Below are 13,116 nucleotides of genomic sequence, written 5' to 3' on the forward strand. Positions count from 1 at the left end.
TTTTTATAGATGTAATGGACAGCTCTTGAATATCTTCAGACTTCTCTTAGTACCAATTGCGGCACTTTTGCTTGTTAACATACCCATTGAAATCGGTCTCATCGCTGAACAAAATTTGGCCCGAAAAGATTGGACTTTCTTGGAACTTTTCAAGAGCCCATAAAGCGTAGGGATGTCGCTTGGGAAAGTCGGATCGGTGGTCGTATTATCCAATAGTGAATGCTGGATCACAAGGTGGGTGATGGCGTTATGAATAGTATGCCCAGTAGGCCGATTAATTATTATCGCGGAGCGCGCGAAACACATTCTTTACAGTACGCGAATTTTCGTAATAAGGTTGAACGATTTGTAAACGTTGTTCAGGTTTTAGACTTTACATGAAATGCCAACCAATACTGAACAAAAATAACATAACAGCTCGACACGACTTAAGCGTGATCTGTCAAAAAAATGCTATGGAAAGATAACCCGTTATAATACACGCAATATTATATGTTCAGTTGAACAATTAATTTTGTTTGCCAAGGTTTGGCGTTACGATAATCATTACGAAAAAAAGATGTTCTCTGAGTTTCATTAGAACACCTCCCATATTGACCAATACATAAGTTATAAAGTCAGTTAGGATGGGATTCTCAACCTAATATTTGTTATCTGGGGACTTGATATAACAGTTAGGATCTGATTTCGCCTATTTTATTAGCTGTTGACGTGACTCATATTCAGTTGTGACAAAATCCGCCTTTCTTAACAATGTAATCACTAAAAATGTCACGAAACATTCTCTTAAAGTGATCAGTGAAATGATCAAATGCTCCATAAGAAAAGTAGAACGGTTTGAAAGGTTGAAGTGCAAATCAGAAAGTACCATTACTTTAAACTCAGTAAAGATTTACTCGAAGCTCTTAGCTTCTTCACTGTTTTAGAAGCTGTGTATGAGCGAGAACGAGAAGTCTTCAATGTGTACTTATCTTCATATGTTGATTGCACACGTCTTAGTTTATTGAATTTATATGCCACTAGTAAAAACAGCAACAGCAATGTCATGGAAGCATTATGATAATATGCGTAAAATGTTGATAAAATGACGTAACGGGCGCCACACATTAAACCGCTCTAATGAAGTAAAGCCACCGAAGTGTTAAGCACCGACTAGTGTGTGCATGTGTGGCTTGATTGTGTCTACTCATGCGTGAGTGCCGGGAAAGCAATTTCCAAAACACGCAGTATTTTGCTGAGCGGTGCGCTGTGCGTCGAGCTTGAGTTTGATGGCGCGATTTTTGTTGCTTTAATCTATACTCATTATCAGTCATTAAGTGTGATGAAAAGGAAGAGATAGGCCAAGTGCTTTCACACAAGTGTGTGCTTGAGCTGAGTAACAAGCAATACTGCCATTTAAGCGAAATATTTAATGCATATATACATAGCAATATATATACATATATATATATATATATATGTATATACTTCTGGCTTGCAGTTTGCAGTACACGGCGTATACGCAACGAATTTCTGCTAGTTAAAGTTGCTATGCAATAATAATTAAGCAATTAGCGTTAAATCATCCTGTGTATACATGTATAGTAGTCGTAGACTTCTCAACTGCAGCACTAAATAGGCAAAAATAGATCGGAGCCAATATGTAGCGTAGATTGCTGGGAAGAAACTCAAACTGCGTGACCTAATTACTCGCTCGCCTGTCTGGCAAAACTCAAAGTAGCGTAAACAAGTGGAAAAGTTTTGAGATCGACGAAAGCGAAACTTTCAATGACACCGCAAACTTTGCACCTTTATTGGCGTTTAAATTTAATGCGCACAGTTTTGATGTCGTAGATTCTTTCACGCTTGATGGGCGTTTGACAGTACGCATTCAAGTTTTTATCGGCTCTAAAAACGAGAAATTCATAGAAAGCCTTAAAATAAATTGGGAGTATACAAAAATATGTTTCTAATAGACCAGTGTGAAAATTTTTGAAAACAAATGCATAGTAGTATGAAAGTCACCCAAAAATTAAAGATAAAATAATTTTCGGACGATTTGTGGCTGAGAAAAGGATATTTGAAATGAGAGTCGTTTATTGAAAATAAAGGGTTTTTCGATTCTAGGTCGAAATAAGAGATCCTATTTAATATTTTAAATAAAAATATTATTTACCATATCTTAGAGACATAAGACGGCAACTTTTCACCAACTTTTTCCATAAATTTTGATGTTAAGTCAAAGAGGTGTATATCCAAAAGTTGTAGATCTTTTCAATATCTACAGCTTTGTCATGCAACGTTTTTCTATGGAGTTCACTGTTTTGCCGGATATCGAGGTAAACCGCGCCACTTTAATTCTTCCCGACCTCAAAAAACTTTTCTCTTATTTTTGTTGTTTTATTTTTCGTTTCCAATGGGTTTCAACCTACAATGAATTTCTTGAAGTCGTTACCATTTTCAAAGTCTCCACCTGTACGGGGCTCTAAAACTTAATGCGTGCAAATACAACTTTTGACTGAACAACGTCTTACGGTAACTGATCAAAAAGCTGTTTTCAAAAGTATTTATTAAAATCAACATATTTTGTTTATATTGCCAAAGTAGCAATCACGAGGATGCATTGTTTAAAGTTTTTATTCGGTACATAAATCTCAACGAAAACTGAAATTTCGCAAAACGTTTATCTGCGCCTCACATATTTCTTCCGTTTTAGTTGTTATCGTACATCATAAATAAAATTCCTCCCATAAATTCCAAGCGATTAACAATTGTACCATAAACACAAAAACAAAATACACACACACTTGCAAGTAAATATATAAACACATGTGGCTATGTGTGAAACGTATGAGTGAACATAGCTATCCATATATGAAGAGCTCGCCACATGCTGCATCTTTCACTTCTTAAGAAACACAGCAAAGCTTCAGTGCGCTCTAATTTCAATTCATTATTGTAGGCAACACTAAGTGCTATACGCATTCATATTGGTTTAAGATACCCTATCCTGGGTTTATTTTTACCGCAAAAACCTATTGCTTCTAATTTAAATCTGTGTGCTGTGTCTTAAGATTGCGGAGTGTTGAAATATTTCATTTGTCTCCTTAAATAAAACGGTATCCTTCCACGTTTCCCTAATTCATTTTGAAATTTGTCATTTACGGTTTTGTTTACGGCTTTTTCATGCGAATTCTTTCCATACACTCGCCGTAAATATCCATCCATTTGGGTTAATGTGCACACAATTCGTTTCTTTCCGTCGTTGTGACCTCTCTCTCTTTCGTTTTGCCGCACTTTTTCTTCTTCTTCCTTAGTAAACATTCGCATTCATCCTTTGCCACAGTTGTCTTGCAGTATCCTTCTATTATTATTTGCTACTATTTTAGGCGGAGACTTCGAGGCGCCTGCCAACGTTGGCGGCTTTGTTGGCGCTCACAAGGCAATGCTGTTGTACTTTTCAGAGTTAAGTTACATTTGTACGCGTATATTGTCGATATGCGGAAAATGAATGTCAATTTTATTAAACACTAGCGTACAATTGGCGCACTTGTGGATAAGGGTAATATTCAAATTGGTTTGCTCGTTATTTTCACGCTTGCCGCATTTACATACATACCCAATCTCCAGCTGTGAAGAACGAATGAAATATTGTAGCAGAATATACAAACGTTTAACCAACAGAAGCATTAACATATTTTCCGGTGCTTTTAACAATGGCTACACAAATGGAATTATGTCATTTGCAGTAAAGGCATATAATTTAAAGGAATTTTTAGGAAAATTAATCTTTTTTATTTTTTTATTATTATAGGTAGTACGTGTAATGGAAATTACTACTGCTTTAGAGGCAAAGAATTGCTGTGCATGAACTTTTAAAGTTCCAAAGAAGTGCGTGAACAGAAATATTGGCTTAAAGCCTTCTGATTATATTTTAATTTATTTTTCCTAAAGGATATACAAAACTCCATTGAGCCTTTCGAGCATTATATAATTTTGCCAAAATCATTCCTAAAACGGTTTTATCGTGGCCATACACTACATATTTTACCGACTTACTGTTTTCTAAGCTGTTAAAACTACATTTGACATTTCTATGAAGTTTTTTATAGTGTTTTTTTTTCAAAACAACGCTACGAAAGTAGATCGGTAAGGTTTGCCATTTCATCGTGGAAAGATATACGATCCCACAGCGAGTCGAAATTATTAAAATCAATCTCTCACACGTCATTCTTAAGCCTTGCACATCTCTGTGACGTCGTTGTTGCGAAGTTTGCGAAAAATATTGGCCTTACAAGATCAAAAATGAGGCAAGAACTGCAGCCACTTGACCACCAGAATCGTCTTTTTTTCGTGAATGGGGCTGAGTAACATCTTGAAGGATCCGGATTTTCATCGAAAAGTCATCTTCAGCGATAAGGCACATTTCTGACTGAATGGCTTCGTTAATAAGCAAAATATGCGTTATTGGTCAGGCAGCAATCCACACGTACTCCATAAGACACTATTGCATCCCGAAAAAATTACGGTTTAGTACGGTTTATGGACCGGCGGTGTCATTGGGTCGCACTTCTTCCGTGATTATCAAGACCGGCACGTTACAGTGAACGGAAATTTCTACCGCTCAATGATAACCGAATATTTTTGTCCCGAATGATGAAATGAACTTGGAGATCCAACAGGATGGCGCGAAAAGCAACATAACGAATGTCACAATTAATTTATTGAAAACCAAGTTTAGTGAATTGACGCCAATAGACTATTTCCTGGGGGGCTCCGTCAAGTCTATGTCTATGCCAACAAGACAGCGACGATTGATGAACTTCGTACGAATATCGATCGTGAAATTGCAGCAGGATCGGCCGATCTATATTAGAAGACCGTCAAAAATTGGGCTCAAAGTCTGGACTTCTGCAAGCGTGCTCGTGGTGACCATGCAAAAGAAATCGAGTTCCATACATAATGGCATCAAATGTACTTTCATACAAATAAAAAATTTCATTGATATCCCAAACCGTTTATGTTTTATTTGTTAATTTTTGAGTGCTGTTATTGAAAACCCGTTATATTTAACAGAGGTTGACAAGGGGATTTCCAAAGTAAACAGGACTTTCTGAATCTAGCGCCCCCTCGTGGCGCCATCTATATGTCGACTGGTGCGTTAGAATTTTTATTGATTGTCCAGTGAAAATTTCATGACATTTCATAGATTGGAAGTGACTGAGTGAAGTTATTGCGTTTTAAGTGTCACTATGTTTGTGTTGTCGGTGCGAAAATGAGGTTCGAACAAAGAGCCAATATTAAATTTGGTTTTAAAATTGATAAAACTTTTACCGAAACATTTCAATTGATGAAAGAAGTCTATGGCGACGATTGCCTATCCTGTAGTAGAGTGCACGAGTGGTTTCAACGTTTTCAAAGTGGTCCATCAACATGTGGGCCAATCAAAATCCGTGATCACCGGAAATTCCATAGAAACTGTGGGTGAATTCATCAAAAATCAGCTGAAATCATCAAATCATCATGGAATGGAATTGAACATCTCCAAAACATCGATTCATCGCATTTTGACTGAACATTTGGGCTTACGAAAGGTGTGTGCACTGTTTGTTCTGACCAAATTGACTGACGATCAAAAATTGCTCAGATGCCAACATTCGATCGACGCTTGTGACCGATTATTTGACCAAAAATCACATTTTAACCTTTAACCACTCCCCGTATTCACCTGATATGGTACCGCGCGACTCATTTCTTTTCGGAAAAATGCATTTGCCAATGAAAGGAAAGCGTTATGCAGGCGTAGAGGCAATTCAAAAGGCTTGCATCGTCATACTTACCGGCCAACGAGCTAAAACACCCAAAAAAGCATTTTTTCTGTTTTTTTTTTTAAGTCCTGTTTACTTTGGAAAGCACCTTGTAGGTATGATCAGTGAATTTGTATCATTAAAATATCAATTTTTGCAGTTATATAAAAAATATGCCAAAATGCCGGCAAATGACTAATGTCACTAAATGAAAAAGTATTAGCTTAATCACAGCAGGATCAAAACTCTGGACAAATAATGGGGCACTGTGAGATTCGAGTTCTTTTGACAGGAGAAAATGGTCAGGAAAGAGTCGAAAAAAACAGTCGCCCAAGATAGGCTTTTCTGACGGTCCTGGGTGCAGGATCTAAGTGATGCGACAAGAATGACAATGGCCTATGTCCAGCAAAAAAAAGTTTTTGAGCCAACGAGTGAGATAACAACAACTAATCGGGGAGAACAATCGGAAACTGTACTTTTCTAAGTTGAAAAATGTTTAGTATCTAGTTTAATTTTCATCATGATGTATAGAGAAATTCAGGTGAACGGTTTAGCTGAGAATGTGTTGAAACCACAGTAATGTCTGCAGAAAGATGTTTTTTCTTATAAAGGAGTAATAGGGATTCATTCTGCGTCATGTCTTACGGTCAACATCATAAAGAGTTGTTTTTCAGGTCTACTACTTGTTATTAATTTTATTTATAATTAGTTTTGATCTCCTTGCTCTTGTTGTATTACTTTTTGTTTAGTTATGGTAAATAATACGTATAAGCCTTGCAGATATTGCGTGTTTAAAGGGAAATCGTCGGAATCAAATTTTATAAGATTACATTGTACAAAATGTTTACTTTGTAGATATCCATATATATAGTAATTCACTTTTTGAGCGAAATCTTTGCCTATTTGAGTACTAAACTTCAAATTTTCCACCAATAGACTTTCAAGTTTTATTGCACCAGCGTTAGTTGTTCTCAAAGCGCTTGAAATCATTTTCCTCTTTGCGAATTGACTGTCGTTGGACGCATATACATAAGTACAGAATGGTGACTTTGAATTGGTTGTCTTGAACGCGGGTTCTAAAGCAATTTTCAAAGATTTTCTTTTCAAAGCAAGAAATTTTAAATGTTAGCAATTCAGTTGGTGATCGCCTACAGTGTGCTATGACTTCAATCACCAAATTGGAGCAAATATATTTATATATGCATGTATGTAAAGTGGAAGTAACATTTCCATAAATTGAACTAATAATTTTTTGCCAGCTGATTTACATATCTAAAACTCGAATGCTTTCAGATGCGGAATAAATGTAGGCCATTTAACTGTGTTGTGATACTTACAATCATTGTGATTCTTGGCGTTGACGGTGAGTACAGTTGTCTGTAGATCGGCATTTTCATCAATTTCAGTCTCGTAGAGAAATCTGTCGAAATACGGTGGAGAGTCGTTTTTATCGGCAATACCAATGCGTACAAATTTTGTAACTGCAAAGAGAAAAACATAAACTTTAAATAGAAACTAATTTCAAATACAGCTTTTATCTATTCGTTTAAGTGGCTGGAGAAAAGTTTTCAGAATAAACTTTTTGGATTTATTTGTTTTATTTTTTGCACCATTGCTTACAATTGCTTCCATGCATTAAATGTCTAAACGCACATAGACATACAGACACACATGCCGAGAAAGTTCGTACATTCCTCTTTAAGGAAACATAAATACAGTTAAAAGTTCTGATATTCAGAAGTTATATGGCTTATCGTCTGTCTGTGGGATGTGTGTTTGTCTACGTTATGTGAATCTGCTCGCTCGCACAATGGCACTTGCCTACAACAAACAATTGAAGATGTTTACAATGCATTTCATTGATTTTGTAAAGCATACATTTTACAGGATACTATAAACATTGGAAACGCATTTGGGCATCCGTGCGATGTTGCAGCACATTACACTTCAAATATTTTCTAGTTGCATTTTAAGCAACTCGAAGTTGCACAACAAGAAACGTTTCAAGTGACATGTTCATCTATTGTGTGCAAAATTATTATCTTAATTAATTTTACGATCATACCGAGTTGCGATAACATTTTCGAGGAAAGAGAAGGGAAGAAATGGCAGAAATTGCACATTTAATACATTTAATCTCAAATAAAAATAAAAAATACATTTACAACGCATTTAAAATTGCCTTGAAAGCTTCTTGATAACTTTATGAAAAATTTCCAAAAAATAATTTCCTAATATTTTAGAATTCCTTACCTTAACTTACAGTAATACATCTCTATTTACAAATCCTATACTCAGAAATCTGTGCAAATAGTTTAAGCAACAATTTATTTCTCATTGTTATTCACTTTCGTCCCAGTTTTATTGCTTACTCTGGGTGTTGCCTCTCAATGCTTCCAAAAGAAATGTGAAGCGCACGTGATGGAAACTATTACTGCAACAATGCCAGTTCTAGTGCAAATGTAAAAAGTAATTTTGTATTTTCTTAGCTTTTCAAGTGAACTGATGCGGAGTGAATTCCATTTGCATACGTGCAACAATTAGATGTTGCAAGCAAGTATGTATGTAGATATGTATGCGCTTGCTTGATATATATATATTTTTACGAACGCACTTAACAGCTAAATATTTATTTATTTTTGGTTTTTGTTGCAAGTCAACTTTTTGAGAAACTTATATGGTAAGTTATTCTCATATTATATAATTGAATATTGTATTGGTTGACTTGGAAATGTAAATAAATGAGGAGAGTCGCGTGTCCTAAATGATTTATTATTAAGGGGGGTAAGGTTTGACAACTTTTTTTCCATTTTTTTAAATTTTTTTTTCTGAACCAACATCTCAAGAATATTGTGTTAAAGTTTTAGGTCATTCGGAGAAAAACTAACGAAGCTACAGCAGGTTGAATAACGATGCCTCCAGCTACCTGCGCTGAGTGTACAAAACTTTGAATCGATTTTCTCAAATATGTGATTTTTAAAGTCGGTGACCAGCCTACAGAAAAACTACTGCATCGATCGTTTTGAAATTTTGTACAAATATTCTACATATATATAGCTCTCGAATGACGTCGATCTTTTCCAAAAATTTTAATTTCTAAGAATTTTACAATAACAAATAAGTCGATTTTTTCGTCTAAAATCGTCATTTTGGCTTGAAAAGGGTACCAAAAATTGAAAAATTAAAAAAAAAAACTCGACGTCAGTTGAAAGATAAACTATTAAACTAAAGAAAGCATTTTGATTTTTTGGTTTCGGATGATCCAGTGATGCTGTATGCTGGTCACCGCACAAAAACTTTTTTTCGAGGTGCCTGCAGAGATCGACTATAAATCCGTTATTCCTCGCTATTTTTCGATAAAACTTTTTTAAGTATCCTTCAAATGTTGTACTTTCATATAATAATAAGTAAAATAAATCTACAGCAATAATTTAAAAAAAAAAATTCACGAAAAAAGGTCTTTTTTCGACGAAACAAGCCTTGCCCCCCCTTAAATATAAACTTAGTCTTCCATATTCTCAGATGATACAAAATCTCCCAAGTTTATCCGCATTTTTTCTATGGTCGAGCTTTTTTCGTACAATTAACGTTGCTTGGTTCTAAATGATTAACAAACAAGTAAAGAAGCGCTCACTTCGGTTGCAACCGAAGGATCGGAATCTAAGCAATTTTATACATATATACTTATACTATATATAACTCATGCACCATCCGACTTATTCGACATAATATTTGTTAGAATTACGTAAATCATTAAATGCAGTATATGGGAGATGGGGTAGTATCGACCCGATTTTGTCTATTAACTATTGTCGTGCCACTATCTAATAAAATATACCCTGCGTTTCATTAAGGTACCTCACATACAATCACCAATCATATGGAATAAAGTCAACCGGATGTTTGCAAAATCTGATATTAGTTATATGGGGGCTAGGTCAAGTTTTCGCCAAAAAAACAAAAATACACTTTTATGAGTAAAACCTGTGACCGTACCCCTTGACTAAAACACCAACGTGTTAGAAATTTTTTACTATAATTTTCGGCTTTCGCAACCCAAAATTATGAAAAAAAATGTCCTTACATCACATCGAAAATGTTTGTAAACTAGTGTTGACCTGATTTAAAAATTTTTTCTTCGAAACTTTAGAATTTTATCAAGAAATGATTCTTTTATATAATTATAATGGGAGATATAATACGTAGATGATTGCAAAGTCTGAAGCAGGGAATAAATGTAATCTTATATCTATCTCGATTTGTTTTGGTACATTTTTTACCGATTCATACATATGTATATACGACTAGAGATTTTGTCTATTAATATATGGGGTCTAAAAAAAGTGATTTTGGTGTCTATATTTCGATTTCTCCTAATTTTTTCGATTCGGCAAATCGATTTTGCTTAGTATTCAGTAAACCAACTTTTTGAATTGAAATCGGATTGCATCTTCAACCCCAACTTTCATCTGATATTAAATTTTTTAAAAAACAAATGATTGTAAAAAATCTCATGGCAAAATTTCCTAAAAAAAATTTAATTAAAGTCACTGTTTAATCACTTAAAAATGTTCATTCGTAGGATGATATCTTATTTAATGAAGAACCACCTAAAACGTGAAAACATTGAAAACTTTCAGCTTGATGAAAAAGTAACCGGTTTTCTTCCCAAAATCTAAATCAACCAACCATATATCAGGCTTGTTTTAGTGTGAACTTAAGTCGAATTTATTGTTATCAGAAGAAAACTTACTTATATACTTAAAAACAGTACTTTCGATTGATGAAAACTCTAACTGCAATCGGTCTATACCTGACATCCCATCTGACTTTACATTATTTGTGAGAGGAGTTTCTTCAGATTCAATGTAGAAACTGAACAAAGAACTGGTGGAACAGTCAAGGTCTTCCAGTTATCATATCGTAATAATTATTAGCTGAAATGCCAAATATTACATCTAACTCTTCCATTTACAGAGACTATCATGGAGAAGACAAAAAGATCACATCGTGCAGTCATCATATGGCTGAGCCAGGTCACATGTCACCTGGATAGACAAATCTGAAACATAAAAACAGCTTCTGATATTTTATTTTTAGCACCAGAATTTTGTGCAATTTTGTGGATTAAAATACCTCAAAACTAACCTTAGATATGTCCAAACTCTTTACCCTCTCAAAGGCAACTTCTCAACAATCAGGTAGCAGTTTACCTGATGTCGCCAGAGAATGTATTTTGACTCTACTCAGAGCTTGAGACACCATCTATGTTTGAAATTTTGTAAATATGGAGGTTTCAGTTGAAATGTAAAGACAAACAACCCACTGTAATTTTTACTATCTTTTCGGCATCCAGAAACCCAGATGAAACAAAAAAGCCGCTGCTCTATCATCACTCCAAAAATGGGCAGTAAACTGTGTTCTAATAGTGTGTTTTGTTTAGTTTCCTGAGGATTTGAAGAAAAATTTAGAATCAAATTTTTTGAAAGAATCTTTTATTATTATATTGTAATTCTTATTATAGATACGAAATCTTTCAAACTTATAACACAAAAGAACATCCTGGTAAAGGTAACTGGACAAGAGAGATTGTACGGATATATGCCAAACAAAGGACATTTCTCAAATTTAAATTTAGATACAGACATTTTGAGTTCTGTGATTTTGAGAGAATATAAAATGTACCTAAGAAAATCTTACAAGAACATAAAGGAACTCGATGAAAAAATATTTGTGTGGAGACCTATAACGTGTCCGTTGTAGGTGAATCTAATGAGAGATAGCACTATCTCCGACAAGAGTTACAAAATAAGATGTTAATTCAAAAGTGTGGAGACAATGCTACTGAACGTGTCCTTCGAGGGTAATTAAATGAATTTAGTGATTTTAAAATCAACGTCAAGAAGTTTGCCGAATATCGATATAGCTTGCGCTTCGCGCCGCATTTTCGCTCGTAAACTGGGCGGTTTGTTTTACGGATATTTATTTAGCAAATGACGTGACAAATAACTTTGTTTTATCATTTTGCCAGAAACACGTATTTCAGGCGCTAGGTTTATTGTTAAGTAATGAAAGCCTAGTTGTAGAGGCACCTATATTATTTCTTTCTGGAATCTAATTTTAGGGATGTACCTCACCTGACTAGCTTACGAAATAAGATGTTAGATTCATTAATATAGCAATGCCTACTTTCAATATATTCGATGAAACCTTAAAAGAATTTGGTGATTTTAAATCCGCTGGGAGATTTGTATATATAAATATATTCCTTCTTGTAAGCACTTCGGTTTCGAAAAACTATCGAAATTATCAGGTCGCTTTAGTAACTGAAAAAAAAATTTCCACGTAATGAAACTAACATTGTTATTATCATTTCAGTGTTTGACTGTAGTTTATTTAAAATAGTATATGTACATTTCTTCTTTCAATCACACAAAATTCTTTTCGATTCAAATAACTAAAAAAATCCAAGATAAGCAAGAAAAAAATTATTTTTTTTTAATATGTTAATGACTAATTTTAAATTTTGGATTTCGTATTCATGGAGCTCACGACTATTGAACGCGCCATAACAGGCTACTTGCAGAACATCTGACGACAGCCGGTAATACTTTGGCTTTTCCAGCGCTTTGATGCCCATTTGGCAAGGATCGCAAAATGTCAAACGCGTCAAGAGAGTAAGTGGAGCAAAACAAATAAAGGTAGTTTAAAAGAAAACGTTACGTGTTATGTGCGAGTAACTGAAAGCACACTGCGCGGGTCTAATCCGCTTGAAGTTACAGTGATGGAAGGAAAGGGAATTCGCAATGAAGCTGGATGCACTCCTTGATTGTAGCAGTACATGAATACACACATACACACATACGTATGTACATGTGTACGTATTTATGGTTGGCTATGACTTTTGTATAACGGCGACATATGCCACGTAGATCTTTCTGCTGCAACAGTGAAAAGTGAAAAACTGACAACTTTCTTTGTGCAGTTCATTGTTGTTTTTTAAGTGGTCTTTACAATAAGGTACGTCTCTTTTCAAACTATCGGTGGCACATATAACGCATTTTTGCCGTTATAACTGTATTCTTTTGTGTCTTTATTTGAAGGAATCCTATTAAAAAGCATACCAACTTTTAACAGCAATCTCAGAGCGGTGTGATCCACATTCTTCATATATTTTGAATACAATCACATCCATATAACGGCTTTTAAATTTATGTACACTTCATTCAGAGCTTCGCTAATTGTTTGGGATGTTTACGCTTTAAGACAGTTAGTTAGTTGCATTAATTTATATGAAAAATATCACTTAGAGGTAATATTGAAGAACAAG

At 34.7% G+C, this 13,116-nt stretch overlaps 1 protein-coding gene across 4 annotated transcripts in view; it reads right to left on the bottom strand.

Annotated features, from left to right (window-relative positions):
- Positions 1-13,116, bottom strand: part of LOC126753614 (putative neural-cadherin 2) — a 363,083-nt gene that overhangs the window by 35,436 nt on the left and 314,531 nt on the right. For all 4 annotated transcript variants that reach the window (XM_050465205.1, XM_050465204.1, XM_050465207.1 and 1 more), the window contains one exon: positions 7,124-7,267. In XM_050465205.1, coding sequence (XP_050321162.1) covers positions 7,124-7,267 — 144 coding nt within the window. The remainder of the gene's footprint in view (positions 1-7,123; positions 7,268-13,116) is intronic.

This window comes from Bactrocera neohumeralis, chromosome 3 (genome assembly GCF_024586455.1).
Source record: "Bactrocera neohumeralis isolate Rockhampton chromosome 3, APGP_CSIRO_Bneo_wtdbg2-racon-allhic-juicebox.fasta_v2, whole genome shotgun sequence".
Lineage (NCBI taxonomy): Eukaryota > Metazoa > Arthropoda > Insecta > Diptera > Tephritidae > Bactrocera > Bactrocera neohumeralis.